The 27,965-nt window shown below is 37.8% G+C and overlaps 2 protein-coding genes across 7 annotated transcripts; one reads left to right on the plus strand and one right to left on the minus strand.

Annotated features, from left to right (window-relative positions):
* Positions 1-1,649: 1,649 nt before the first annotated feature.
* Positions 1,650-26,940, minus strand: LOC125472761 (TNF receptor-associated factor homolog 1a-like). The gene is made up of 10 exons (XM_048574579.1): positions 26,782-26,940; positions 25,743-25,956; positions 24,665-24,776; positions 24,070-24,158; positions 23,911-23,979; positions 23,695-23,824; positions 4,296-4,454; positions 3,619-3,967; positions 2,750-2,862; positions 1,650-1,989 (listed from the first exon to the last, which is right to left on the minus strand). The coding sequence occupies exons 2-10, from the start codon at positions 25,918-25,920 to the stop codon at positions 1,833-1,835; spliced, it is 1,356 nt and encodes a 451-aa protein (XP_048430536.1). The 5' UTR covers positions 25,921-25,956; positions 26,782-26,940; the 3' UTR covers positions 1,650-1,832.
* LOC103963530 lies at positions 10,121-17,500 on the plus strand. Of its 6 annotated transcripts, none has more exons than XM_048574584.1 (13): positions 10,126-10,292; positions 10,394-10,520; positions 10,633-10,692; positions 10,832-11,011; positions 11,162-11,265; positions 11,358-11,608; positions 12,231-12,286; positions 12,902-12,949; positions 14,454-14,499; positions 15,642-15,670; positions 16,202-16,311; positions 16,425-16,560; positions 16,767-17,500. In XM_048574584.1, exons 6-12 carry the CDS (start codon positions 11,437-11,439, stop codon positions 16,513-16,515), a joined length of 552 nt encoding a protein of 183 aa, XP_048430541.1. In that variant the 5' UTR covers positions 10,126-10,292; positions 10,394-10,520; positions 10,633-10,692; positions 10,832-11,011; positions 11,162-11,265; positions 11,358-11,436; the 3' UTR covers positions 16,516-16,560; positions 16,767-17,500. The 6 variants fall into 6 exon arrangements, with proteins under 6 accessions (XP_048430542.1, XP_048430541.1, XP_048430540.1 ...); XM_048574583.1 differs by having other exon boundaries at positions 10,129-10,292; positions 10,835-11,011; positions 11,350-11,608; XM_048574581.1 differs by having other exon boundaries at positions 10,129-10,292; positions 10,403-10,520; positions 11,350-11,608.
* Positions 26,941-27,965: the final 1,025 nt, after the last annotated feature.

A 27,965-nucleotide genomic window follows, 5' to 3' on the forward strand; every position in this document is an offset into this window, starting at 1 on the left:
ATATAAAGCTTAATTGATAGGATGATAAAAAGATTATGATACAATTCCACAAGGTTGTTTAAAAACCCTAAATCTAAGGAAACTCAGATTACAAAATATTCTTAAACTTGAAAAACAAGAAAGCAATATAAAACTAAAAACCAAATATATCATGAAATACTATCCTAATATAATACTTATAGTGAGATAAATACCAACCCAGAAACTAATCTAAATCCTTCCACAAATATTCTTTGCTATTTTCTTTTATTGGGAACAAACAACATTATCTACCCTAGGGGTTGAGGGAGTAAGTTAAGCCTAACAATATGCTAACAATAACTCACTTTAAATTTGCCTTTAACGAAAAGCGAACCTAAGACCTATCACTTACAAATAAAAAGAAATATCACTAGACTGTAGTAATAAGTGGTTCTTTGCTATTAAATTGCTCAAACAACCTGAAAGTCCCAACCATACACCATTCTTCCCTCTTTTTTTTTTTTCCATACTTTCTTTTCCCAAAGTTGAGTCGCTTTATTTTCTTTAAATTTAGGACCTTAATTTTTTTTTTTTTTTCGCACGAATTGATCCATATCTTATTATACATCACGATTAGTATGATTGAGTTTTTCTTCTCTCCTACATTACATGTACACCAACTTGAGTGCTGCTCGAGAGTGCGGAGTAGGAGGGGAAGATTCATCCCTAATATAAACGCTAAAGATTAAAATACATCGCCTATAAAATAAAATAAAATAAAATACATGGTTGGAACCATGTGATAATTTCGTTTTATATTTGATTAAATAAAAATTGTTGTATTTTTCTTGCTTGCACGTATTCAAGCCAAAGTTTGAACCTACCATACATTGATTAGAAATTCGAAATCCAGGAAGATACAAACATAATTTGGATCGTATCTGCATAAACGCACTCACATATTTTATGTTATATTTGCTAATCGGAATTGAAGTGGCAAATGCAAGCACTAATACAGCAGTCACGTTGCTGTCAATTGACGCTCTCTATTCTCTAACCTTGCATTTGTCCAAGAGACTATTTCCCTGAGTAATCATCATTATTATAATGGCACATTTAAATTTGATGATGATGAATAATTCTTGGATGGTAATTTTTAAACAAAACAAGGAGAAAGTAGCCGTCTCCTCTGAGTCTTAGTAAGCACTGATATCATTTTAGAGACATGGTCAAAGGTAAAATGCCATCAGATGCGCACAGCAGGACGTGGTTTAATTTGTTCGTCTCTGATACAAAAGGCACCAGCTAATAACTGCTACTAAACATGGAGACAAATGGTGTGGTAGAGATTTTTCTATTTTACAATTCAATTGGTTTCCTCCCTACTTACAACCAACCCTCTATCTCTCTGTTGATTCTTCCACTTAGTGATCCCAAGTGAAGAAAACTGTGTAGGAATTCGGTTGGGCAACAACGCGTTTCAACATGGAATCTTGGAGACCAAGAAGCCCGGAGACGAGTTCAAGCAATGAAGATCATGATTCAGGTGCTACAACAGTGAAACGAAGCTACGAATGCACATTTTGCTACTAGAAAAACTTTCAATTCCCATGAGGCTGCCCTTTCCCACATGGTAATCCTAAAAGAATTGTGCATTTAAATATCCGTTTGGTGATTTTAATTTTAAATGAGAGAAAAGGAATTAAGATGTCATTAACAAATTCAGCAGTCCAGCTGATAACTGTTGAGGACATAAGGTGTCAGACTCCACTACTGATTCACATTAATAGGACAGTCTGGGATATCATAATCATCTAAACACTCTGAAATGTCACATTTACATTCTAAACAAGATAATACATAGAACAGAATCAAACCTGTTTTTTCTTGGACTTCTTTTCCTTTCCAGTAGCTCCTCGCCTTGCCTTCTGCTCACTTTCAGCCTGCCATGCTGCTTCTTCCTCACGGATGAGTTCCTCTTGCCTCTTCAATGCAACAGATTCATGATAGGCAACTTCAATTTTATTGCTGCATGTACATAGGACAAAGAATGATACCATCAATAAGAATAGGCAAGTAAATATGTTCACCATGTCAATGTTGAAAAGAGTGATTACCCATTGGTTTTCTTGGTCCAAAATTATCTACAAACATCCACTAAGATAATATTCATAATCCAAAATGCAAATATTTGAATTCCACTAATGAAAAGTAGCTAACTTCATTAGGCCGCCAAATGCGCCCTCTTTATCCAACAATAAGATAAAATAAGCCCAAAACAAAAAGCACTGATTTTTCCAGTAGGCAAACATTCTAACTATAAATCCATTCCACATCACAAGGGAGTTGACATTAACTAGATAATACTCAACAATTTGTAAACAAATTTACCACAATGAAAAACCACATCTTACTCCTTATGCGTACTCATAGTACAGGACATGGCATGCCAGGAACCGCAATCCTTAATGCATACCAATAATTCGTCATAACTCTACCTATTTCAATTTGTGTAGTATACCAGGAACCGCAATCCTAAAAGAAACATGGCATGCCACGTCCTATGAAAGAAAATATATAAATGAAAATTTGATGGTAGCACAATAATAACAACCAAAATTTTCACTAACAGATAAATCATAAATCGTAAGTCTCCTACCATTTAGTATGAAACATATCCACAATTTATGAAGTAGGATTCATAACTGATTTAATGTAAAGAAGGCCAAGGGACAATCTTCAAATATTGCATAAACAAGAAAAGAATATACTAGGGCTGATAGAAGACCTGAAAATATAAGCAAGGACAAATATTTCTACAGTCCTACGACCCAATTCCGTAAGACGTCTTTCATCCCGCTCAATAGAATCTTTGTTGAAGTCCTCTCCAGAATTTCCATCCTGCAGGAATAGCAAGGTGATTTTTCAGAAATCAAGCAGTTAAAAGAGTGGAAAATAGAACATATTACACATCCGCACCAACAACTATAATATGTTCCTTATTTACTACAAACCTACTACATTCCTAATCATATTAATTTTGCACTCCCTTGAAGGCTTGAAGTGAGAAATGTGCTATTCAGAATCCTTCTAATCACTAAAACACCATCATCTATAGATCTTTGCCCTTCAAACAAGTTTTGACTAGAACAACAAAATGCTTGAAACTTCTTACAAATCATATTTTTGGTGAGTTTACAAAACATATTTTCTAGTGAGTTAACCAGTCAGTGAACAGTGAACAGTGAACAGTGCACATTGCTACTAACAATCAAGATATACTAAACTACTAAAATTTCTAGGGGGAATAACAGCTTTCGATGTATCCACATTTACGATAGCATTGAGGAGAAGCATAATTCACGCCAAGCATTGTGAAGTATAAAGAGTATAGAGTTTCCTTTATATGGTCACAAGGTAGAAATAACTGTTAACCAAAATCCTTGGTTGAAATGAACTTCTTGTGCTTAGACAAGTATTTTCCTAACCGGATACTGATTCCCAATATCCTGAGCAGAAACCATAGCTGACAATATGAAATATCAACGTCAAAGAAGAATGGAATCCTCTATACCACACAACCAACAATCGGGACTTAAATGCGACAGACCAACCAAGCCAAACATCACCGTTTAGAATAGGATGTTAGCTACTCACTTTTGTACGATTTTGAGGACCCTTCTCATCTTTTGGAGGTAATGGTTCCAAGGCAGCCCTCTCAAGTAGCATCAGAACATCATCCACCAATACAAACATATCTTTCTCTACATGAACAATTGGTGCTGGCATTTCTTCAGCATCCAATAGTTTCACCTTACTTTTCTTGGACTTGGTTTGACCTTCAAGAGCCTTTAAACCACTATACAATGAGTCCATTACCAACGTAGATGTGACTTCTTTCTCAATAAAAAAGTCCTTAACGACTACTTTCAGGACTGCATCCATCTTCTCCCTGGACATACGGTGCCTGGCATTTTGTTCAATTCCCACCCAGAAGGAGCAGAAGCTGCAATGACATTAAAGGAAATGTTATCAAGAAATGAAGAGCATGTAACCACTACTAGAAGCGAGTAAATGACATATGTACAAACATGCAGACATACATGCGTAGAAGAACCCACATGAACCCAAGGTAACCATATTACTAAAAAATCCAGCAGATACAGCAAAAAATTCCATCAAATTCATGCCAAGTCACATTTACAAGAACCATAAAGCACTGTAAAGGTAAGCTCAAACCATTATGTCTTCCAAAATAGGGCATTGTATATTAAGCTCTAGTTGTGAGCATTCCAAACTATAACTTGACAGAAGTTCCAAAAGCAAAGACATACCTTGACCATTTAGCTTTATCCTCTATCAATTTTCCGAGTTTGCTTCTTCTCTCTTCGACAAAACGACGACAAATTTGCTCTACATTTGTCAAGTATACCCTAACAAGCTCTCTCCTATATTGACAATCAAGGCAGCGAAAGGGCCGGTCTGCTTTCTCCCTACAAAACCAGAAGCAAAGAATAGAATGCTTACAAACACAATAACGTGCATGAATATTAGAATACAGAAGTGCATGTCAAAACGATATTCAGCCACCAAAGATCAAAGTGTGAGTTTAAAAGGGGAGACTTATGGTAAACTGGATTTGAAAACACAAAAGGACAGCAGAAGAGGATGCACTTCAATTTAGATTCCTTATCCAATTTAGATTAGAAATCCTAAAAGTCTATTTGGAATTGGAAAGGAAGTCTAATTCCTATTCCACTTAAAATAGGAGTTACAATCTGTAAAGAACATGTAAACTGCACCCTATGCCTATAAATAGGATGCGGCAAGGCTTAAAACAGTGTAAGAAAATCTGTAACAGCCGAGAGAAGAGAGAGAGATAAGTTCTAGGGTTTGCAAAAGTACTATATACTCTATTTTAATGGAAGAAGCCGTGATTTCTCTACCTAGGGAAATCACAACAGGACGTACGCAAAAGTTCTGCCAAACCAGTATAAGTCTTGTGTGTTTTCTAGTTTTCTCTATTTTGCTAAGTTTTAGCCCATTGCCGAATACATCAAAGAGCAAGATCCAGAGAGTGAAAATTTTAACAATTGGTATTACAGCTTGGTTCAAGGTGTTCTACGATGTCAAAAGGAAAGGCTGCGGAACTAGGGCCTACGTTAAAACATTTTGATAGCAAGGATGACTTCACAGACTAGCAAATGATGATGAAGAATGTACAGATACAACAGGATTTGGATGATGCACTTGGTGAGAAGCTTGCTACCATGACAGTAGAAGCATGGACTAAGGTTCTCAAGAAGGCCACAAGCTCCATTGAGATCCATCTCACAAGATTAGTCAGGTCCCACATCACAGAAAAGATGACTGCTCAGGAAGCATGCGAAAAGTTGGAGAATGTTTATATGGGCAAAACCATGTCCAATAAACTTTTTCTCAATGATGAACTATTCGGGCTTCGACTAGAAGGAGGAGGTGATATTGAAGATCACGTATGCCGGTTTCAAAATTGCATAGCCAATCTTCAGAAGGTCGAAGAAACTTACCAAGATGATGATATGGCTATCATCTTGCTGAGGTCTCCACCTTCATCTTTCGAGCACTTTCAAACAACTCTCATGTTTGGAAAGGAGTCCCTAAAAGGCTTGAATACATTATTCAAGCCCTTCAGTGATATGCTAAACTAGATGACATAATTGATAGCTCTTAAAGCTTTTATGTCAAAGGGAAGGAGAGTAGGTGGGAAAAGACAAAGGAAGAGACAGCCGGTAACATGGGTAAGTCAAAATCCAAGAAGAAAAAGGAAAAGAAGTAAGGTTGCTTCAAATGTGGTTTTACCGACCATTGGAAGAGCAATTGCAAGATTTGGAAAGAGAAGAAAGCCAAGATGGAAGGAAGCTCAGGTTCAGCTCGTACAGTCACTAAGCAACAGCGTGACGGGGAGCTTCTTTCAGTAACATTAGGCTCCAAGGCTTTCACAAGTTGGATTTTGGTTACCAGAGGCACATTCCCTATGTGTGCAGTAAGAGAATGGTTCGATACTTACATGGAGATCAGTAGCAGAGAAGTTCTAATAGGGGACAATTCACCATGTCTAATAAAGGGGATCAGCACTATTAGAATCAAAATGTTTGATGGAGTGATATGAGCTTTGAGGAATGTCAGATATATCCCTAGACTGAAGAAGAATTTGATTTCCTTGGGTACTTTAGATAGGGCCCGTTATGGGTACCATTCTAAAGCAGGAAGACTCAAGGTAACTAAAGGATCGCAGGTGGTAATGCAAGGTGACCTACAGCACAATGAAGTACAACTAATTGGGACTACAATAGAAGGGGGAGCAGCTGTTTCCACAAAGTAAAGTGCAGAAGAAAAGACTAAACTCTGGCATCATAGGCTAGGGCACATAAGTCAAAAGAGGTTGCAAGAATTGCACAAGAAAGGCTTGTTGGAAGGCGTGTCATGTTGCAAGCTAGACTTTTGTGAATATTGTGTTCTCGGAAAGCAAGTGAAGGTATCATTCGCAAGTAGCAGTGTAGATAACCAAAGCAAGGAGCAACTCAGCTATATTCACTGAAATGTTGGGGCCTACACCAACAAAATCCAATGGTGGAGCCAGGTATTTTGTTACTTTCATGGATGATTTTTTCAAAAAAGTTTGGGTTTATTTCATGAAACAGAAATCTGATGTTTTTGCGAAGTTCAAGGAATGAAGGACAGAAAATGAGAATGAAACTGGAAGAAGATCAAGCACCTACGAAGTGACAATGGAAGCAAGTATACAAGTAAGGAGTTTGCCAATTACTGTAAGTAGGAAGGCATGACAAGGCACTTCACAGTAAAGCCCCAACAAAAAAGAGTTGTTGAAAGAATGAACAGAACTCTCATGGAGAGAAAGAAGCATGCGATTTCATGCAGGATTACCTGATAGTTTTTGGGCAGAGGCTGTTAATCATGCAAGTTATTTGATTAACGTATCACCATCTACAGTTCTCGGTTTTAAGAGTGCAGAAGAGGTATGGTCTGAGAAGTCGGTGAACTATTCCAAGCTCAGGGTGTTCGGATGTAGTGCTTACGCACACATTCCAAGTGATGAAAGGTCCAAGCTCAAACCTAAGTCTACACATTGCATAATTTTAGCTTTTCAGAAAGAAGTGAAGGGTTTCAAGCTTTGGAATATCAACAACAAGAAGGTTGTCAGTCAAGATGTTGTCTTTGATGAGACAACCATGTCTCTGAACAAAGCTGAGAGCAGTGGGAATAAAGACAATGTTGAAATACACACAACAAAGATTCCGTTAATTAGTTCAGAGGAAGAAGCTCAGGTGGAGAGGAAGAAGAAGAGCATCAACATTGTTCACCAATTAGGATGTGGAGCAAGAAACAGAGCAGATTGAAGGCATTCCAATCCGCCATACATCCCAAGGGGTTCGAACTCTAACCCACAATCCACCTGAATTCCAGAGATGCATTCGATAGAGGAAACCTGACAAGTTTGGGTTTGACCAAGACGAAGGCTCTTAACATTAGTCCAGGAGATTCAACTACTTATCGAGAAGCTATAGCAAGGAATAAGCGAGATAGTTGGATAAGTGCTATGACAGAAGAAATGGAGTCTCTTTACAAGAACTTTGTTTGGGAGTTGGTTACTAAGCTCAAAGACAAAAGCTAGATGGATGCAAGTGGGTATTTAGGAAAAAGGAAGGACTACACGAACAAGATGTCGTGAAATTCAAAGCAAGGCTCGTGGCTAAGGTGTACTCACAAAAGGAGAGATTGGATTATGATGAGATCTTTTCACCAGTAGTCAAGCATACTTCTATCATATTACTTTTAGCAATGGCAGCTCAGCATGACATGGAGATTAGGCAGATGGATGTGAAGATTGCGCTTCTTCATGGGGATCTAAAGGAGACGATTTTCATGGCTCAACTAGAAGGGTTTGTCGAGTATGGGAAAGAGAACCTAGTATGTTGTCTAGGGAAGTCCTTGTATGGCCTAAAACGATCTCCAAGGCTGTGGTACAAGAGGTTTGATTCCTTCATGCTGGAAATTCATTTTAGGAGATGTTTATATGACTGTTGTGTCTACTATCATGTGTTCCAAGATGGGATGATCATATTGCTATTGCTATGTGGATGACATGCTAATTGCTTGTCAAGACAAGTCTAGAATTCAAGACTTGAAGATGATGTTGAGCAAGGAGTTTGACATGAAGGATCTAGGTGCTGCACAGAAGATCCTTGGCAGGAAATTCAGAAATATAGGACCGCTGGAAGGATCTGGATATCACAAGCCAAGTATATTCAGCTATGATGCACAGATACGGCACATCCGTCATGTATCGCATGTCGAATACGCAAATGGACACGATACGCCTCTGATACGGTTGAATATGTATCTGGATCAACGGATACGACGTTTGACAGATGGATACGGGTATCCGACAGTTTAGATACAGGTATCTGACTGCCTGGATATGGATATCAGCACCATGGCCTTTGACGCAATTTCGTGGAAGAAAACCTCATGACGGAGATGACAAAATCTGGTGGAAGGAGGCCTCGCGAAGAAGATGACGCGATTTGGTGGAGGAAGGCGTTACACGGAGACAACCCGATCTAGTGGAGGAGGCTTCGCAAAGAAGATGACTATTATAGGTCAAGATGTTTGTTTGTTTTAGTCGAGAAAAACAACACCACAGTTTTTTTTTTTTTTTTTTTAATTTTTTTTTTTAATTTAAATGACTAAAGCCCTAAACTACACAGCCCACCGAATTTACACCACTACCATCCTTTCTTATTGAGAGTTTGAATAGTATAAATTAAATTTGGGTAATTAACTTTTTTATTGTTATTATATTCTTTTAATTTATATTTATTATATAAATTGCCGTATCCATGTCGTATCATGTCTTAATTTTTAAAAATTTGACGTATCCCCATATCGTATTGTGTCGTATCCTCATGTCCATGTCCATACATCGTAGATATTCAGAAGGTTCTTGAGAAGTTTAACATGCAAGAAGCAAAAGGCAATTTCTACTCCTTTGGCGGCTCACTTCAGGTTAAGTGGGCAACAATGTCCTAAGTTCAAAAAGGAGAAACAAGTGATGATGCAATGGTATGCACACAACCTGATAGCTCAAGCAATCAATATTGTTTCCAAGCACATGGCAAATCCAGGAAAGCAACATTGGAATGCAGTCAAGTGGATTTTGCGTTATTTGAAGGGTTCTTGGAGACAAAGGATTATGTTTGAGAAGCAAAAAGAAAATGCAGTGGTGTTGGGATATGTGGATGCCGATTATGCAAGGACATGGACAAGAGAAGGTCAACTTATGGTTATGTCTTTACATGCTCAGGAGGACCAATCAATTTGTGTCCTTTTCTGTTTAGGATTGTTTTAGGGAAAAGGTGCACCAATTCTTCTCCTAAAAGGGCTAGGAAAGAATCTTAGTTTCCTTATTCAATGTAGATTAGAAATCCTAGAAGTCTATTTCGAATTGGAAAGGAAATCTAAATTCCTATTCCACTTAGAATAGGAATTATAATCTGTAAAGGACATGTAAGCCAACCCTATATCTATAAATAGGGTGCGGCAAGGCTGATTTTCAGCAGAGAGAAAACAGCCAAACAGTAGAGAGGTTTGAGATTAGTTCTAGGGTTTGCATAAGTTCTGAAATCTCTATTATTAATCAAAGAAGCGGTGATTTCTCTACCTAGGGAAATCACAACTGGACGTAGGCATAAGTTCTGCCGAACCAATATAATTCTTGTGTGTTTCTAAGTTTTCTATATTTGCTAGTTACTTTAGTCTAAAGAAGCTGGCAAAATTGCACTGTAGAAATGAACAGTGTTTTGGGCCGAATTTCACTTTATTTACAAGGTTGCCACTGACTCTCTCTGCCGTTGATCATGATACCTGCGTGTTGATGATCGTGGAAAGGCAGGGTGCGATCGTCACTTTACCATTCTCTTCCTCCCCTTTCTCTCTCCCTCAGATCCCATCTGCTCACCTAAAATCCCCAGATCAAACATCCTCCATCTCAAATAAAAAAACTTTCCCCCTTCAAAACCCATAGAATCAGCACTCATGGAATAATCATGGATTTTTGTTGAGGTAATTTGATTGTTTCCTCATCTGTAATTGGTTTCTGTTAGTTTATTGTTCTTGAATTTTAATTTTTCTATTTTCCAACTTGGAACAATCGACCTTCTGGTGATAAAATCGTGATTTGACCATCGTATTCTCTCTCACGGCTCACAACGATGAAATCGCACAGGACTTCGTTGATTTCTGTCAACTCTGACCACGACCAGTGTCATGTAAGCTATCAATTACCCCCTCTCGATCTTCTTTTTCTTCTTCCGCTTCTCCCTGCGCATTCCAGTTTGACTGTATGTGTTCTGGATGCTGATTTCCTTAGTATGATTAGACGATTCGGATGCGCCTAATAAACAAACCTAATTTGCCTCGCGCGTTCAGTCATCTCCTTCCTTCATCTAAAACCTCACACAGAGACAGAGATCCCCCAAAACCCTAAACGCCCAAAGGTAATTTTGTTTAATTTTTCAATTAGTTTTAATTATCTGATGAATACCTAGCATAAATTCACTCTCTCTCTACTCTAAATGCGTTTAATTTTTTTGTTTTAATTTTTTGCAGTATTAATCACAAAGTTACGGAGCTGAAATTGCAAACGCTATCATGGCTGCCTTAAAAAATGTAAGCTTGAAATTTTTAGGTTCTGTTTGGTTGTTGGAAAACTGAATCAAAGAGGTTTCTTTGTTTGTTTGTTTGTTTTGTTTTGTTAATTATCTCGGAGACGTAGTTGATTGTTGTGTTTCTGAAAATTTGAAAACAGAAGAAGAACGTGTTTGTGAAGTCAGTTTCGACAAAGAAGCAGGCTAATATGGACCATATCACAGGGGATAAAATCCCAAGGAGGTTTGTGTTTTCCAGATGCAAGTTGCCTGGTCCTCTGAAGCAGCTTCAAGCTGATTTGAGGAAACTGGTGCTTCCCTACACTGCCTTTAAGCTTAAGGTATGCAAATATTCGTTCCGGTCTTAATATATTTTGCAATGCTTTATGATATTTGATTTGTTTATATTTTAATTGATTTGAAGAGCTGATGAAAATGAGAAGTAAGAATCTGAAGTCAAGAGCTGAGCTTTTTCCGCAATGTTTTTGCAGGAGAAGAGGCGGAACAATCTTAGAGACTTTTTTAATGTGGTTGGGCCTATGGGGGTTACACATTTCCTCATGTTGTCGAAAACTCCAACTGCGCCATACCTTAGGTTTGTGAGGACACCTGAAGGCTCAACGCTATTTTCATAAGATATGCAGTGGGTTCCATTTCTAATGTCTTTGTGGGTTTTCAGGGGTGCAGATCCTGATTGACAAGGAAGAACAGAAACGGATATAACAACACTGAGACCGAATGGGAGATCCAATGAAAAAAAATAGCAATGGATAAACCAAGGCCGGTAGATTTCAACTGCCTCACAACCGCCGCTAGAGAGGTCAGATTGTCCAGAGCGCTGCCTTTTCCTCCGCCAACACCGTTGTATCAGATGTTAAGCTGCACCTCCAGGAGGACCACAGCAATGGCTTCAATCCCATCCTCCACTTTTGCTTCTGGTGAGTGTATTTTAAGCGCTTTTGCCAAAAATCTGCTTATTTACTTGGTTTTTGTGGGTTTTATTAAAATTGTATGGTTGTTGTAGCGTAAAAAAGTTTGCATCTTTGCATTGATATTTGGAGCAACAGACGGTATTTGGATTTGGGGTTGCATAGAAATTGAGTAATTGAAATTTATTAGATATCCAATGGAAAATTTCCAGTTATTAGATATCCAGTTTGATATTTGGCGGGTAAATTTCCATTCTTTGGATTAGGGTGCACAACAGTTGATAAGAGGATAAGTCAGAAATGGAGTGATGAAATGTATTAACTTTTATGACTAATTTCCAAAGAAATTGCAATCTGCCAATGTAAAATGGTCAGTTATTTAATATCCGGTTTCATTTATAGTAGAAAAGGCAATGGATAAGAGAGATGATGGTTAAATTTGTATTTGTTATGTTAACTATTTGAAGTCTAGAATCTAAAGTTAATATATTTGTTATGTTAAATGTCGTATGAAATATTTATTGTTGAAATCTTCTTGGTGCTTTGTTTTATAAAAGATTCGGGATGGGGATAATTTAGCTGTCATTGATTGGCATCGTTTTTTAAGTTTTGTCTGTGCTTTTGTTTGTAGGATCGACTTGGGAAAGAACAGAGGAGAGCACAAGCATTATCAATTTATTTGCTATAGTATTGTCCCTCTTCCTCTGGCCTCCTGAAGTGTTTCCATTCCAGTGTCACCATCTTTTGTTTCATTCATTTGTAGAATATATTCTTCTTTTTTCTATACCTTTATTACCTCCTTTTAACTTTGATTATCTGTACTTGATGAGTATTATTAGACCCATTCTCAAAATTTTGCATCCCCTGCTTCTTTCTTATGGTTCTTATACTCAAACATGTGCAAGTTTGTATTTTTCTGATGGATTGGACTATTGGGAACTTAGGTACTTTTACTTTTTATATATTTTTGTTGGGTTTTTTCTTTTTCAGAAAATGAGTATTTGATTAATCACTTGACTTTCGCTTTCAAAAGGACTGTTTGAAGTTTTGTGTCAATTTGGTTGTGATGGTAAGATTACTTTATGTAACATTGTGTTGTGGCATGTGAGTGTCGAACTTTTTTCTTAATTTAATTTCGGAAAGAAATGTGTTTTAACGGTTGTCCTATATGATGAAGTTAGCATCCTTATAAGTTGGGAACCTAAAACAGGAGTGGTGTACTCATAAATTCCTACTTTTCTCTGCCTCCTTCCCTCTACTTGCATCAGTTGTGACTTATTTTCTTTTTTGGTTTTATCTCAGGAGTTTGTCAGGGAGAAAGTTTGTGAACGAAAGAAATCTAATCGAGAGGTATTTTCTTTTTGGCACATATCATGAATTATGTTTGGGTGTTTAAACAATATTTGCCTAAAAGTATACTCTGTTTTTTAGTGGTATTTCAAATAAGGTAACTTCCCCAAACATTGATATTTTGGTTTTCTATTGGTATGTGTGAGACCAGCTTGATTCAGGTTACAAGGTTGAGGGTAGCGGATAGTCGTCATATTGCGAATAGTTAATCATGTTCAATAACCTTGGTTACAGGGCCATTCACTTAAATTTTGGTTTCAAGTTGTAGAAAGACGGCTTTTCATTCTTTCTCAAAATAAGCTTTCACAGCTTCAGTTTCACATCATTCGTCACTGGATTTGCTAATACAAGTTTTTATTGAGATAATCTTACTGGTGAATTGTTAAAAGGTAGGAAGAGAGAAGGCGGCTTGCGATTTTATTAACTAAAGTTCAGATTCATTTTCTATGGTATGGGGTGTCCGAGAGAAAGGGTTTCAGGGATTAGGTTTGGGTGGGATTTCAAGGATTAGGTTTGGGGTTTTGTATGTGCGATTTGTAGAGAGATGGGGGTGTCCGAGATAGGATTTAGGAGATTTGTTTTAGGAATTGCAGAGAGAGATAGGGAGTGTCCAAGAGAAGTGTGGGAGGATTTAGGCGGGATTTTAGGGATATGGTTTAGGGTTTGTTTTCTTCGATTTGTAGAGACAGAGAGCTGGGACAAGGGTGAGAGAGAGAGATGGGAGGATTTTATGCAAGGGTTAAAGGGAACGGGTAAGGGAGGTATGGGTATGGGTTTTTAGGGCCGGTTTCTAGGGAGGTGGTCTGCTGTCAGTGCCCTCACAGGGTGGGGTGTGATATGGGGGAGAGAGGAGAAGGGGTTGGTTTCCGAGAGAAGGTGACGGTGGGTGTACGATTAGGGGGACATAGAGAGTTGATTGGGTACAAGATTTGAGGGTAGGGTTGAGTGAATGAGTGTGTTGGCTGCAAAGAGATGGTGGGGTTGAGTTAGTATCTCCCTCTCTATCGCTTCTCTCTTCCTCCATATATGACATCTTTGTTTTGGGGTCAAAATATGTTCGCTTTTACATAGAAATTTGAGTGTTTTATTTATTTATTTGGGTTTTTTTAAGCTGATACATATTATGTTTTGTGTTTCTGGGTTTTATCACGTTACTGATGCATAAACCCATCAGTTCCTCTGTAATTCGTTTTGGTTTTCATTATTCTTTTTCGATTTGTTTTGTCAAAATTGAAATGGAATTTGTTGGCTTGATTTTGTATTAGGTTGCCAGAGGGTTCTGTTTTTAGGGTTCTCTCCGTCCCACACACTCTCCCTCTCCCTCTCTGTTTCTCTTCTTCAATCAGTCTGACGTAGTTTTGCAATTTAGGGTTCAGTGCATTTACTGGAATATACATACATATAAATGTCTAAATTTGTTCAATTTTTCTATACACAGGCTGGGTTAATTTGATTCTTGACCAATGATTGGATATTATATTACAAATGTGGGTTCTGTTTTTAGGGTTGGATGAAAAGAAACACCCATCAGAGCTTTCAACAACTCGAAGGTCAGTGATTTCTTCCTTCTCTCTAATTCTGTTTCTGTTATTTCAATTTGTAGAATATAATTTAGGGTTTTAAGTTGGAAAATTTAATTAAACATTTTCAGTTGGAGAGCTTGGTGTGTACAACAATTAGGGTTGTTAATTTTGATTGCTGGTCTACTAAATGTTTTATAACATGTAAACAGGGAGTACATACTTTGTATGCCATGGATAGGGAATGGATACGTAATTAGATCAATTGATGGGTGCCGCTGTTTTGGATATCTACATCCAGCAATATCTGGTATTATGTGTTTTGTTGTTTTAGCTCTGTGTTTTTTTGTAGTGGATTGGAATTTCTACTAGAATCATTATTATTATTATATATTTAGGGGATGCGTAAATTGATTTTGGAGATTTTGTATGTGGTTTGGGTTCTTTGATTTTGTTTAGATAGACGGTGCTTGATTGTGGTTTAAGTTTTTTTAGTATATTCCCTGCACATTGCAAAATTCTGGTACTATTTGGGTGTTTTGGTGTTGAAAGCCTAGGGTTTAGGGTTTAGTGTTTAGCATTTAGGGGAATGCAAAGAAGGGATGTATGCGTTTCTGAACTCTTATGCAAATCTAATTTGAAATCATGAAACACATTTCATATGTTTCTCAAATCTCAGCAACAGGTTTTAGAATCCTGAAATCTAAGTAAAGGTACATCATTCCTGTTTTCGTATTTTTTTTATTTCCTATAATCATGGCCACGATTAAACGTGAATATGCATGCCAACCTTGCATACTCAGTGATTAATTTCTGGATGAATTTTTCTTTAGACGAGGGTTTGCAGATATGAATACTTGAGGGGCAGATGGTCACCATGTTGGATCCATTGATACTGATACAACATGGGATTTAGTTGGTTATATTCAAATCAGAAATAAAATTGCTTTGTATATTCCGCATTTGATTGAAAATCTGTAATTTAAATAGAAATTCTTCTTCTTCGATATCACTGTGCACAACACATAATTTCAATTAGTTTTTATTTTATTTTTTATTTTTTGGCGGTAAGATTCCGTATAATTAACCTCTACAATTTTATTCACATGTTCATGATCACCACTTAATTAATTAGTGGTTGGGTGTTGACCACTGAATGTTTTTTTTTTCAGTTCGAAGCTTGAATCTCACCGTGCTTCAGGTATTTTGCTTTAATTTTTTACTTCTCTTTTGTCTTCTTTTCTGTTTGATTTCTTTCCTTCGTTTTATCCTAAATTCTGAGTTTTCATTTTGTTTAAAGTAGTTTTCTCCTGGTCTATTGACATTTTTAATTTTTTATAGTTATTTCCTGTTCTCCACTATCATTTTTTTTTTGGTGTGCTAATTAATCAATTTTATTTGTAACATTGTGCATTTCATATGATATTTCTAAAATATTTTGAGATTTTACTACAAGTGTAAATGGTAAATATGAAGTTGCTATTGTTACTTTTTGTATCTTTTGCACATTGTTTTTTTTTGTTTATTGTCATATATGTGAAGAAGAAAGACAATAAGAAATGTGTTGTTGGTTGGGAAATAGGAGGAAAAGAAGCAAATCAAAAAGGTTATATGGAGACTTGCTGATAATAATTTTGGAATGTTAGTAGACTCAAGATTGCAAGTTGGCAACCGATGGTGCTAAATGATTTGTTAGATTATTCAATAGTAATTTTTTATTTTTCCTTATCAGTTATTGTTTCAAAGGGTGAAAAAGAGTGGGGGACACAAGAAGAGGGGAGAAAGAGGACAAAAGAATGGTTTGTTCTACTTTCAATGCTTTGGGTTAAAAAAAGAAAAAAGGTTCACTTCACTCACTTTGATTGAACTTTTCATTTCTTAAGTTTCTCTTGCTATATATATAGTGTATATTTCTTATTTATGTGTTTTTGATTATGAGATTGTCTCTTTTGCAGAGCATGTGGTGTGGAAACACACCAGCGAAGCCTCACTTTCGATGTCGAACTCAAGTGTGGCTCTAATCTAGCCCCCGAAATTCCAACCTAGCATGTAGCAATGCATTATGTTTTCCTGTGTGATCTTCATACAAAGGTACGAAGAACTAACTATGTTTAGTTTAATGGCTTTTTGGATGCTTAAAAATAAATTTTAGCCAAGTCCCCGCATGAGGTTGATGTTATAAATTTTTGGACTCCATTCTTAGAAAATTTTGGCATTTTCATCAAATGAGGTTCTTTCTGTTTTAGACTGTGGGTTAGAAGTATTAAGACACTGACGCTTGAGTGTTTGAAAATTAGGTGCAAGACATATGAGCTTCTAATCAAGAAAGACCTGCTTTTAAATCCCACTGTGTGTTCTAAGTGCTGGATGGGTTGTGCTTTTACCAACCCTAATAAAATTATATTTGAATCATGCTGTCTGATAACTCTTTTTCTTTTTTTCCTGTTTGTGGTTTTTAGTCTTTGTCATTTAATTGGTATAGCTTTGCTAGGATCTCTGTTCCGGCAGTGTGTGATTAGTGCTAATGGAATTTCAGCACTGTTTCTGAGCTATTGCTCGAATTGTTGTATCTAAGTATGCATTATACATTCAATTGAGCCAATGAAGCATGTGTGCCAACGAATTTTGAAGAGTTCGGCTTGGTTTTCTCTCTTTGGTCTTTAATATTTATGTGTGAGGCACCTGTTTGTTGACTAATTGAGTCCCTTCTCTTAAGTTTTTCAGTAGATATTGTGTAATTTGCTTTTATGAGCACTTCTTTAAGCTGTCAAGTTCCCAAAGTGTACAAGGAGATATCAAGTTTAACAAGTCACGAACTATGATCAATCCAAATACAGTGAAATTAGGGATTTTACACTTATAAACTTAGTTAGCTTTAGACCATAGGATTAGCATTTTGCGCATGTGAGTATCATTGACCTGCTCATTTTATTTTTCTGGATAAGAAACAAATTGTCATTGAAGGGAGAAGAAAGTGTACAAAAACAAAGTTTCTGTAAGCTTGCATTCATATGCCTAATATTTTAATTTCTTTTCTTGCCATTACCTGTTGAAATGGTTGCCTACACTGCAGGACACATATGATGTGTGAACTACGTGTTTCTTCTGTTTCTTAAGGAAACATAATTTTTTTGGAAACTATATCTTTCTAATCAAAGACGTTCAGTTTCTTCTCATTCATTGTACAATGTGTTTATATGCCAGCTCACTTGAATGTATATAAAAGCAAAACTGTTCGTCTTATCGACTTCATTCACTCATGTATCATTCTGTTTGTTCATAATTGTGTTGAATTTATTCAACTTAAATATGTTTTATTCATCCGATTACGCCTGAAACAGTTGGTTCCCGCAGCAACGCGCGGGCGTAATTTCTAGTTTAGTCTATTGCCGTTGGTTACATCAAAGAACAAGGTCCAGTGTAAGGGGTTTTTTCAACAATTGGTATCAAGAGCTAGGATCAAGGTGTTCTACGATGTTAAAAGGGAAGATGAATGCGGATCAAGGACCTGCGTTAAAACCCTTTGACGGCAAGGATGACTTCACGGACTGGCAAAGGATGATGAAGAACGTACTGATACAGCAGGATTTGGATGATGCACTTGATGGTAAGAAGCCGGAAAGCATGACAGAAGCAGCATGGAATAAGGTTCTCAAGAAGGCCAAGAGTTCCATTGAGATCCATCTCACAAGATCAGTTCGGTCACACATCACCGAAAAGATGTCTGCCCAGGAAGCATGGGAAAAATTGGAGAATGTTTATATGGGAAAAACCGTGTCCAATAAACTTTTTCTAAAGGATGAACTATTCGGGCTTCGACTAGAAGGAGGTGATATTGAAGATCACGTATGCAGGTTCCAGAATTGCATAGCTAATCTTCAGAAAGTCGAAGAAACTTACAAAGATGATGATATGGCTATCATCCTGCTAAGGTCTCTACCTTCGTCTTTCAAGCACTTTCGAACAACTCTAATGTTTGGAAAAGAGTCCTTGAAGCTTGAAGACGTAATTCAAGCTCTTCAGTTATATGCTAAACTAGATGATATAACTGAAAGCTCTCAAGGCCTTTATGCCAAAGGCAAGGAGAGGGGGCGGGAAAAGACAAGAGAAGAGAAAACTGGCAACAGAGGTAGGTCAAAATCCAAGAAGAAAAAGGAAAAGAAGGAAGGTTGCTTCGAATGTGGTTCAGCCGATCATTGGAAGAGGAACTGCAAGATTTGGAAAGAAAAGAAAGCCAAGATGGAAGGAAGCTCAGGTTCCGCTAGTGCAGTCACCGAACATGAGAGTGACGGGGAACTTCTTTCAGTAACATCGGGCTCCAAGGCTTTCAATTGGATTTTGGATATTGGATGCACGTTTCATATGTGTGCAGAAAAAGAATGGTTCGATACTTTCAAAGAAGTCAGCAGCAGGGAAGTCTTAATGGGGGATGATTCTTCATGTCCTGTAAGAGGAATCGGCACTGTTCAAATCAGAATGTTCGATGGGATGATACGAGCTTTAGGGAATGTCAGGTATGTCCCTAGACTAAGAAAGAATTTGATTTCCTTGGGCACTTTAGATGAGGCCGGTTATGGGTACAAGTCTAAAAAAGGAAGACTCAGGGTAACCAAAAGATCGCTAGTGGTAATGTGGGGTGACCTACAACCCAATAAGTTGTATAAGTTAATTGGGACCACTATAGTCGGGGGAGCAGCTGTTTCTGTAAATCAAAATATAGAAGACAAGACTGAACTATGGCATCATAGGCTCGGGCACATAAGCCAGAAGGGATTGCAAGAATTACACAAGCAAGGCCTGTTGGAAGGCGTGTCAACTTGCAAACTGGACTTTTGTGAATACTGTGTTCTTGGGAAGCAAAGAAAGGTATCATTCGCAAGTAGGCCGAAGTAAGGAGCAACTCAGCTATATTCACTCAGATGTTTGGGGTCCTCCTCCAACTAAATCAAATGGTGGAGCCAGGTATTTTGTTACTTTCATGGATGATTTTTCTAGGAAGGTTTGGATTTATTTCATGAAGCAGAAATCCGAGGTTTTTGCAAAGTTCAAGGAATGGAAAACAGAAACTGAGAATCAAACTGGAAGAAAGATCAAGTATCTGAGAAGTGACAATGGAGGTGAATATACAAGTAATGAGTTCACCGATTAGTGCAAGCAGGAAGGCATCATAAGGCACTTCACAGTAAAGAAGAATCCCCAACAAAATGGAGCTGCTGAGAGGATGAACCGAACTCTGATGGAGAGAGAAAGGAGCATGCGATTTCATGCAGGATTGCCTGATAGTTTTTGGGCAGAGGCTGTTAATCATGCAAGTTATTTGATTAACAGATCACCATCTACAGTTCTCGGTTTTAAGAGTGCAGAAGAGGTATGGTCTGAGAAGCCAGTGGATTATTCCAAGCTCAGGGTGTTCGGCTGTAGTGCTTATGCACATATTCCAAGTGATGAAAGGTCCAAGCTCAAACCGAAGTCTATACATTGCATATTCCTAGGTTTTGAGAAAGGAGTGAAGGGTTTCAAGCTTTGGGATTTCAACAACAGGAAAAAGGTTGTCAGTCGAGATGTTGTCTTTGATGAGACAACCATGCCTCTGAATAAAGTCGAGAGCAGTAGGGAGAAGAAGGATGATGCTGGAATTGAAGCAACAAAGATTCCGTTAATCAGTTCAGATGAAGAAGAAGCTCAGGTGGAGCAAATTGAGCAAGAGGTCGAATCTGATGGTTTTGAGGAAGAAGAAGAGCATCAGCATCATTCACCAGTTAGGAATCAGGTGGAGCAAGAAACAGGACAGATTGAAGGTACTCCAATCCGCCAGATATCCCAAAGGAGTCAAACTCCACCCAACAATCCACCTGCATTTCAAAGATGCATAGCACTGGACAACCTAAGCGGAACAAGAAGAAACTTGACAGGTTTGGGTTTGACCAAAACGAAGTTAATTATGCTCTTAACATTAGTCAAGGAGATCCGACTACTTATCGAGAAGCCATAGCAAGTGATGAGCGAGATAGTTGGATAAGTGCTATGACAAAGGAAATGGAGTCTCTTTACAAGAACTCTGTTTGGGAGTTGGTTCCTAAACCCAAAGACAGAAAGCTAGTTGGATGCAAGTGGGTATTTAGGAAAAAGGAAGGACTACATGAACAAGATGCCGTGATATTCAAAGCAAGACTCGTGGCTAAGGGGTACTCACAAAAGGAAGGGGTGGATTATGATGAGATCTTTTCACCTGTAGTCAAGCATACTTCTATCCGATTGCTTTTAGCAATGGCAGCTCAGCATGACATGGAGATTGAGCAGATGGATGTGAAGACAGCGTTTCTTCATGGGGATTTAGAGGAGACGATATTCATGGCTCAACCAGAAGGGTTTGTTGAATATGGGAAAGAAAACCTAGTATGTCAGCTAAGGAAGTCCCTGTATGGCCTGAAACAGTCTCCAAGACAGTGGTACAAGAGGTTTGATTCATTCATGCTGAAAATTAATTTTAGAAGGTGTTTGTATGACTGTTGTGTGTACTATCATGTGTTCCAAGATGGGATGATCATATTGCTATTGCTATATGTGGATGACATGTTAATTGCTTGTCAAGACAAGTCTAGAATTCAAGACTTGAAAAGGATGTTGAGCGAGGAGTTCGACATGAAGGATCTAGGTGCTGCACAGAAGATCCTTGGCATGGAAATTCAGAGAGATAGGACCGCTGGAAGGATTTGGATATCACAAGCCAAGTATATTCAGAAGGTTCTTGAGAAGTTCAACATGCAAGAAGCAAAGGTAGTTTCGACTCCTTTGGCAGCTCACTTCAGGTTAAGTGGACAACAGTGTCCTACGTCCGAGGAAGAGCAACAAGAAATGAAGAAGGTGCCTTATGCTAATGTCGTGGGCTGCCTCATGTATGCAATGGTATGCACACGTCCTGACATAGCTCAAGCAATCAGTGTCGTTTCCAGATACATGGCAAATCCAGGAAAGCAACATTGGGATGTAGTCAAGTGGATTTTGCGTTATTTGAGGGGTTCTTGGCGACAAAGGATTATGTTTGAGAAGAAAAAGGAAAATGCAGGGGTGTTAGGATATGTGGATGCCGATTATGCAGGGGACTTGGACAAGAGAAGGTCAATTTCTGGTTATGTGTTTACATGCGCAGGAGGACCAATCAGTTGGAGGGCACTACTGCAACCAATTACAGCTTTATCGACCACAGAGGCAGAGTATATTGCATTGGCCGAAGCTGGAAAGGAAGCAATTTGGCTTAGTGGCTTGGTAAGTCAAATGGGAATCACTCAAGATTGTGTGAAGCTTAAGTGTGATAGTCAAAGTGCCATTCACTTGGCAAAGAATCAGGTTTTTTCTGGAAGATCAAAGCACATTGAAGCAAGATATCACATAATCAGAGATTGGGTGGAGTCTAAGGAAATTTGGATTGAAAAGGTTCATACGGATGACAATGCCGCAGATTTCCTTACAAAGATAGTGCCGGCCAAGAAGTTCAAGCATTGTTTGAACTTGATCAATCTCGTTGATTGATTATAGTGGAGCACCTCCTCACCTGAGGTGCAATGAGGCAAGAAGGAGGTTGCCAAGGTGAAGACTCTTGAAGCTTTTCCAGAGCTACTTCAAGAAGGTTCAAAGATACTCTGGGGTGCAAACGATCAAGACTTGGTTTGACTCACCAAGGTGGAGATTGTTAGTTTTTGGCTCGTCAATTTGTGTCCTTTTCTGTTTAGGATTGTTTTAGGGAAAGGGTGCACCAATTCTTCTCCTAAAAGGGCTAGGAAAGAATCTTAGTTTCCTTATTCAATGTAGATTAGAAATCCTAGAAGTCTATTTGGAATTGGAAAGGAAGTCTAAATTCCTATTCCACTTAGAATAAAAATTATAATCTGTAAAGGACATGTAAGCCAACCCTATATCTATAAATAGGGTGCGGCAAGGCTGATTTTCAGCAGAGAGAAAACAGCCAAACAGCAGAGAGGTTTGAGATTAGTTCTAGGGTTTGCATAAGTTCTGTAATCTCTATTATTAATCAAAGAAGCGGTGATTTCTCTACCTAGGGAAATCACAACTGGACGTAGGCATAAGTTCTGCCAAACCAGTATAATTCTTGTGTGTTTCTAAGTTTTCTATATTTGCTAGTTTAGTCTATTGCCGTTGGTTACATCAAAGAACAAGGTCCAGTGTAAGGGGTTTTTTCAACGGGTTTTTCATCAAAGGTCAAAGCACATTGAAGCAAGGAATCATAGAATTAGAGATTGGGTGGAGTCTTTAGGAGATTTGGGTATAAAAGGTTCACACGAACGACGATGCCACAGATTTCCTTACGAAGATAATGTTGACCAAGAAGTTCAACCATTGCTTGAACTTGATCAATCTCGTTGATTGATTAAAGCAAAGCACCTCCTCACTTGAGGTGCAATGAGGGAAGGAGAAGATTGCCAAGGTGAAGATTCTTGAAGATTTCAAGAGTTGCTTCAAGAATTGTCAAAGATACTTTGGGAAGCAATGATCAAGACTTGGTGTGATTCACCAAGGTGGAGATTGTTTCATTTTGACTCGTCAATTAGTGTCCTTTTCTGTTTAGGATTGTTTTAGGAAATAAAGGGTGCACCGATTCTTCTCTTCAAAGGGTTAGGAAAGAATCTTAGTTTCCTTATTCAATTTAGATTAGAAATTCTAGAAGTCTATTTGGAATTGGAAAGGAAGTCTAATTTCCTATTCCACTTAAAATAGGAGTTATAATCTGTAAAGGACATGTAAACTGCAGCCTATGCCTATAAGTAGGGTGCGACAAGGGTTAAAACAGTGTGAGATAATATGCGACAGCCGAGAGAAGAGATGGAAATTAGTTCTAGGGTTTACAAAAGTACTGTATACTCTATTATTAATTGAAGAAGCCGTGATTTCTCTAACCAGGGAAATCACAACTGGAAGTAGGCAAAAGTGCTGCCGAACGAGTATAAGTCTTGTGTGTTTTCTAGTTTTCTCTATTTGGCTAAGTTTTAGTCTATTGCCGAATACATCACAGAGCAAGATCTAGAGAGAGTCAAAATTTTAACAAAAAATTCATAAGTGGATTCCCTTCAATATCACAAGATATAGTGCCTTCTTAGCTATATTGTATCCTTGTTGAGACCTAACTACGTTACTTAGTTTGTGATTATAAGTCAAAAATACAACATTAGTGCAGTAAATCAAATTATAGCTTGAATAATCATAGAGCACCTGATGACTTGGACTTGCGCCTTTATTATAAGAGTGTCAGCATCAATAAACCCATCTAATACTTCTGACAGCTCCATGAATTTTTTCCATCCCCAGTCATGCTCTTTCTTCCAAAAGCGATGTAATGTATCTACAAAAAATGCATGCTTACTCAAACGTGGTGATGGATATATTGAGAACCCACTGGAACAACAAAAAATTGATTAACCAACCAACCAGAATATTTCGATTTCTTAGGATCTTTATTTACCACAGCTATAGTAAAGTGAGCAAAATGGCTCCAACCTGTTAGACAGACAAATGAGAAATTCCACAATTATACCCCCAACAAAATCAATAATCAGAGATAATTCAACAAAGGAAACAATAACACACCTGAAAGAAGTTTGTCATGATTAGCTACACAAAGAAACAAAGAGAGATGATTGCAAACATCACAACCCTGGGGATAGATCAAGATGTACCTGCCATAACAAAAATTTCAAAACTCACTTATCTTATGATGACTGTTTGCCCAAGCCACATGCATCTATCAGCAAATATGTGCCAAGCTTAAACTATGTTGCATGGACATATACATAATTCTCATATTCCAGCAATTATGCAACCCTTCAGAAATGAATTTGGGCTACACTCCCTCGGTGGGTACAGAAGGAATCCAGAAGATGAACTCACTGGAACCCCCCAATATGTTTGTAACATATAACCACTCATGATTAGAACATCACATGGTACATCAAACACATTCATTATTGAGAACAAGGTAAAGGAAACGTAGTTGACCTCAGCTCCACTTTACTTAACTATTTATTGGTGGGTTGCATGTGTTGTCTGGAAAGAGGACCCAATGATTATTAATTCGCCAGAACCAGAAATTAATTTGATACAACTTGGATAAACAAGCAAACTAAAGTACTAGCATTTTTTGTGCTCAACATGCACAGAAAATAATAATATTCAGAATTCATACCACTTGTAGCCGCCAACCTCAAAAGCAATACTGCGAAGTTCCCTTTTGTTAATTTGAGAAAATTTCTCTATCTTCCACGTGAACTTTCCATATAATTCAGACGGCTTTGGCCCTATAAAGAAGTAAGAGGTTCGTGAACATTTAACCAACTCATCCAAATAAAATTTGAAAGCAGAAACACTCACTGATAAAATGGCATGGGAAATGCAGAGGTCTTATTTCTTACAATAGAATAAGGGAAGGCTAAATTTTCAATCCAAGGTGGAGTGAAAGGGTAGTTAGAAATGAAATATAACAAAGATGAATTAAACCCATATATAAAATAAGAAATTTGGGAGGAAATGACATATTATAAAACTGATTCCATGCAGAGATGAGCAATCAAGTATAATGCTGCCCTTGTCTCCCTTCACCGACGCATGCTATAATTAAGTGTGGGGAGGTTTAATAAAACTTTGAAAAACAGTCTACTATGTTATTTCACATGTTTCAAGTGAAAAATACATAAATGGAACAGGCTACTATGTTATTTCACATGTTTCAAGTGAAAAATACATAAATGGAACAGGTGTTTCATACAATAAAAATAATTTTTTTCAAATTTTGAATTTTTAAATATTTAGATATTCAAATGCACAATTGTCCAGCCTTTTTTGCCATACTAAGCAAAACAAACTGTAGTTACGTGGTAAGTAAAACAATAGACTAAGCAATCTCTCCCTAGGACAACCTAAATTCTCCAAATTGACCTACGTGATCAGGAGACACACTCATGAAAACATTTACAACATTTCAACACAAGATTAAAATACTTCAGAAAAGGAATGGACTCATCCAATGGTGCAACTTGTGAATACAAACTTAAATATGGCAAAGGCTAATGTATTTGAAAACAACAAAATCATCTGTACAGTAGCTATAAAACATTGGTAGCTATATTTCACATAAGGATCCAGGTGCATATCATCTTTTAGCTCCATTGATTCAAAATTTCCACAAGCCTGGTATTAGATTGGAAAAAACGAATACACATTCAAACACACTAGGCAATAAGCAATGTAGTGCACAAAAACCATACCACCATCATCGTCATCATCAGAGTCCCAATAAGGGGGTGAAGTAGATAGGGTTCCATTTTCCACCTGCTCAGAGGACTGCCATTCTGCTAAGGCTTCCCCAGAGAGACAACGCTGCCCACTTGAAATCCCCTCCGTAGACCTTCCTGCACCGGACTCTTCACTAGAAATCCCGGCCATTTCCCACTCCAAAACTCCTGTCCTCACACTCCAACCCTGCTCACATGATAAGAGAAAAACAATCAATAATAAAATCTATATACATTGGGAGTCCATTCCCTGAAAAGTAGCATGTGCACACTACAAGCCACACTTTCTTTTACCAATTACACCATAATTTTTAAAGAGCCCAGATATAAAACAACAACAGACATCTCAATGTTGAATTTCAGGGGAGAACCAAACTTAACAAATTGAATCACACTTTCTGTCCTGTCTGTTAACAAGTAAATGTAACGAGACGACCGTAAAATCCAAAAAAATAAATAAATAAATAAAATTCTACTTTTTTGGGACCTGACAAAACAAAAATCTCAGTTCAACCGATTAATTGGCTTAGATGATGACAGTTTTACAGCAATCAAGACTTAAGGCGACATAGAACGCAAAAAATATTAAACCTAGTAAAAAAATTTCATGAGTTTCTCTGCAACCAAACAGCTTATCAATTACCATTCCCTAAACCAAAAACCCACATCCGAAAATCCAAAAACCAATAAACCCTGAAATCAAACTCCAAATACTCGAAGAAACCAAACTGATTTGAAACCAAACAGATTGAAAGTACGAAATTGCTAATCAAAAACCCTAAAAAGTCAGGACCATTTTGATGAACCCAATTGCGGAAAACGCAATCCAAATAAAAACCCACAAAAATCCGAACCAATCGAACTAAGATCGAGGATAATCAATCCCTTTTAACCGCGATCAAAAACAAACCATATAGAACCACAGAGGAACGAAATTAAAAAACAAATTACAGAAGGAACAGAAAAGGGAATCTCGGAAACGACATCCAATAGATCGAATAGTGATACGAACCTGCAACGAAGACCAGAGCTTATTCACAATGGCCAACGGAAGCTCTGAGATTCTAGAGAGAGGAAGAAAGAAAAAGAAAGGCGCCGGCGGGGGGGGGGCGGCGGCGGTGGTGGGGGTAGGGTTTTGGGTGGGGTGGGGTCGAAGGAGCAGCGGGGAGAGAGATAGAATTGAGCAAAGGCGGAACCGAAAAAGGAAAATCTTTTTTTTTTAATTTAGGGGTGTATTGAGATTTTAATTCTTTTAACGAATATAGAGGTATTTAATTAAGATTTTAAGATAGTTTATTAAAATTTTTAGAAATTCGGGTATATTTAATTAGAATTTTAAAGAAATTTATAACATTTCAGGTGTATTCAATTAGAATTTGAATTTAAATAATTGGTGTATTCAATTAGAATTTGAATTTAAATAATTTGGAAAAGTTGAAGAATTATAGGGAATTGAAGATATTTTGTTGTGTATTTTAAGCATCCACGAATTTTACATCCCTATTATATTTCAAGAGAATTGAATCAAAATTTTAGACGAAATGTCTACCAATCAGTTAAACTAGGGGTGGGCACGGGCAAGGGCAGGCCAAAATTGGAGGGACCGAACCGGACCAGCTTGAAAATACAACGGGGCGGGCCGGGCCAATTCCTACGGGTCTAACGGGTATTTTTTTTTTTTTTCCGAAACGATAACCTTCCTCGACGTCTCCGCCTCCCTCCGCCAAGGCCACTCCTCCGTCTCTTGCTTAAATCCCACTCAATGCTAGTGCAGATGCAGGATGTAGCTAAAGATATTGTTAATACCATCTCCTCATTTCTACTGGTCAATCTTGATATCGTGTTGCACTTGAATTCGATGACTAACCAGATCATCAATAATCTGGAATCAATGGAGTTCAAGTTAGCAGCTGCAATAGAATCAATTGCTTCGGAGATGGAGAATTCAATTTCACAAAATGCTACGAATAGGGATAATGCTCAACAGAGTCAGTGACTATATAGACCAGGCCCTCTTTACCTCTCATGGTGTCCATGCCAAACCCAATGCCGCAATCGGCGAGCTTTTGGCAGTTCTTGCTCCAGTCCTCGTAGAGCCAGATCGTCGATTTGGTTGCCGATGCATGATTTGTGCAAACCCAGCTGGGATTAAGAACTTGAAAAAAGAAAAAGAAGGTTCAAGGAGAAAGAGAGAGA

The sequence above is a fragment of a genome, unplaced genomic scaffold (assembly GCF_019419815.1).
Source record: "Pyrus x bretschneideri cultivar Hongxiangsu unplaced genomic scaffold, Pyrus_bretschneideri_v1 Contig73, whole genome shotgun sequence".
In the NCBI taxonomy this organism is placed as follows: Eukaryota; Viridiplantae; Streptophyta; class Magnoliopsida; order Rosales; family Rosaceae; genus Pyrus; species Pyrus x bretschneideri.

Excerpts from the sequence above, each read along its gene's own strand:
- LOC103963530 (XM_048574584.1), top strand. The coding sequence starts at position 11,437 with ATGGATAAACCAAGGCCGGTAGATTTCAACTGCCTCACAACCGCCGCT. Across the intron at positions 12,287-12,901 it reads TTATCAATTTATTTGCTATA|GAGTTTGTCAGGGAGAAAGT; the intron begins GTATTGTCCCTC and ends GTTTTATCTCAG. Across the intron at positions 16,312-16,424 it reads GGGTTAAAAAAAGAAAAAAG|AGCATGTGGTGTGGAAACAC; the intron begins GTTCACTTCACT and ends TCTCTTTTGCAG.
- LOC125472761 (XM_048574579.1), bottom strand. The coding sequence starts at position 25,920 with ATGGCCGGGATTTCTAGTGAAGAGTCCGGTGCAGGAAGGTCTACGGAG. Across the intron at positions 24,159-24,664 it reads GAGGTTGGCGGCTACAAGTG|GTACATCTTGATCTATCCCC; the intron begins GTATGAATTCTG and ends TTGTTATGGCAG. Across the intron at positions 23,980-24,069 it reads TCATGACAAACTTCTTTCAG|GTTGGAGCCATTTTGCTCAC; the intron begins GTGTGTTATTGT and ends TCTGTCTAACAG.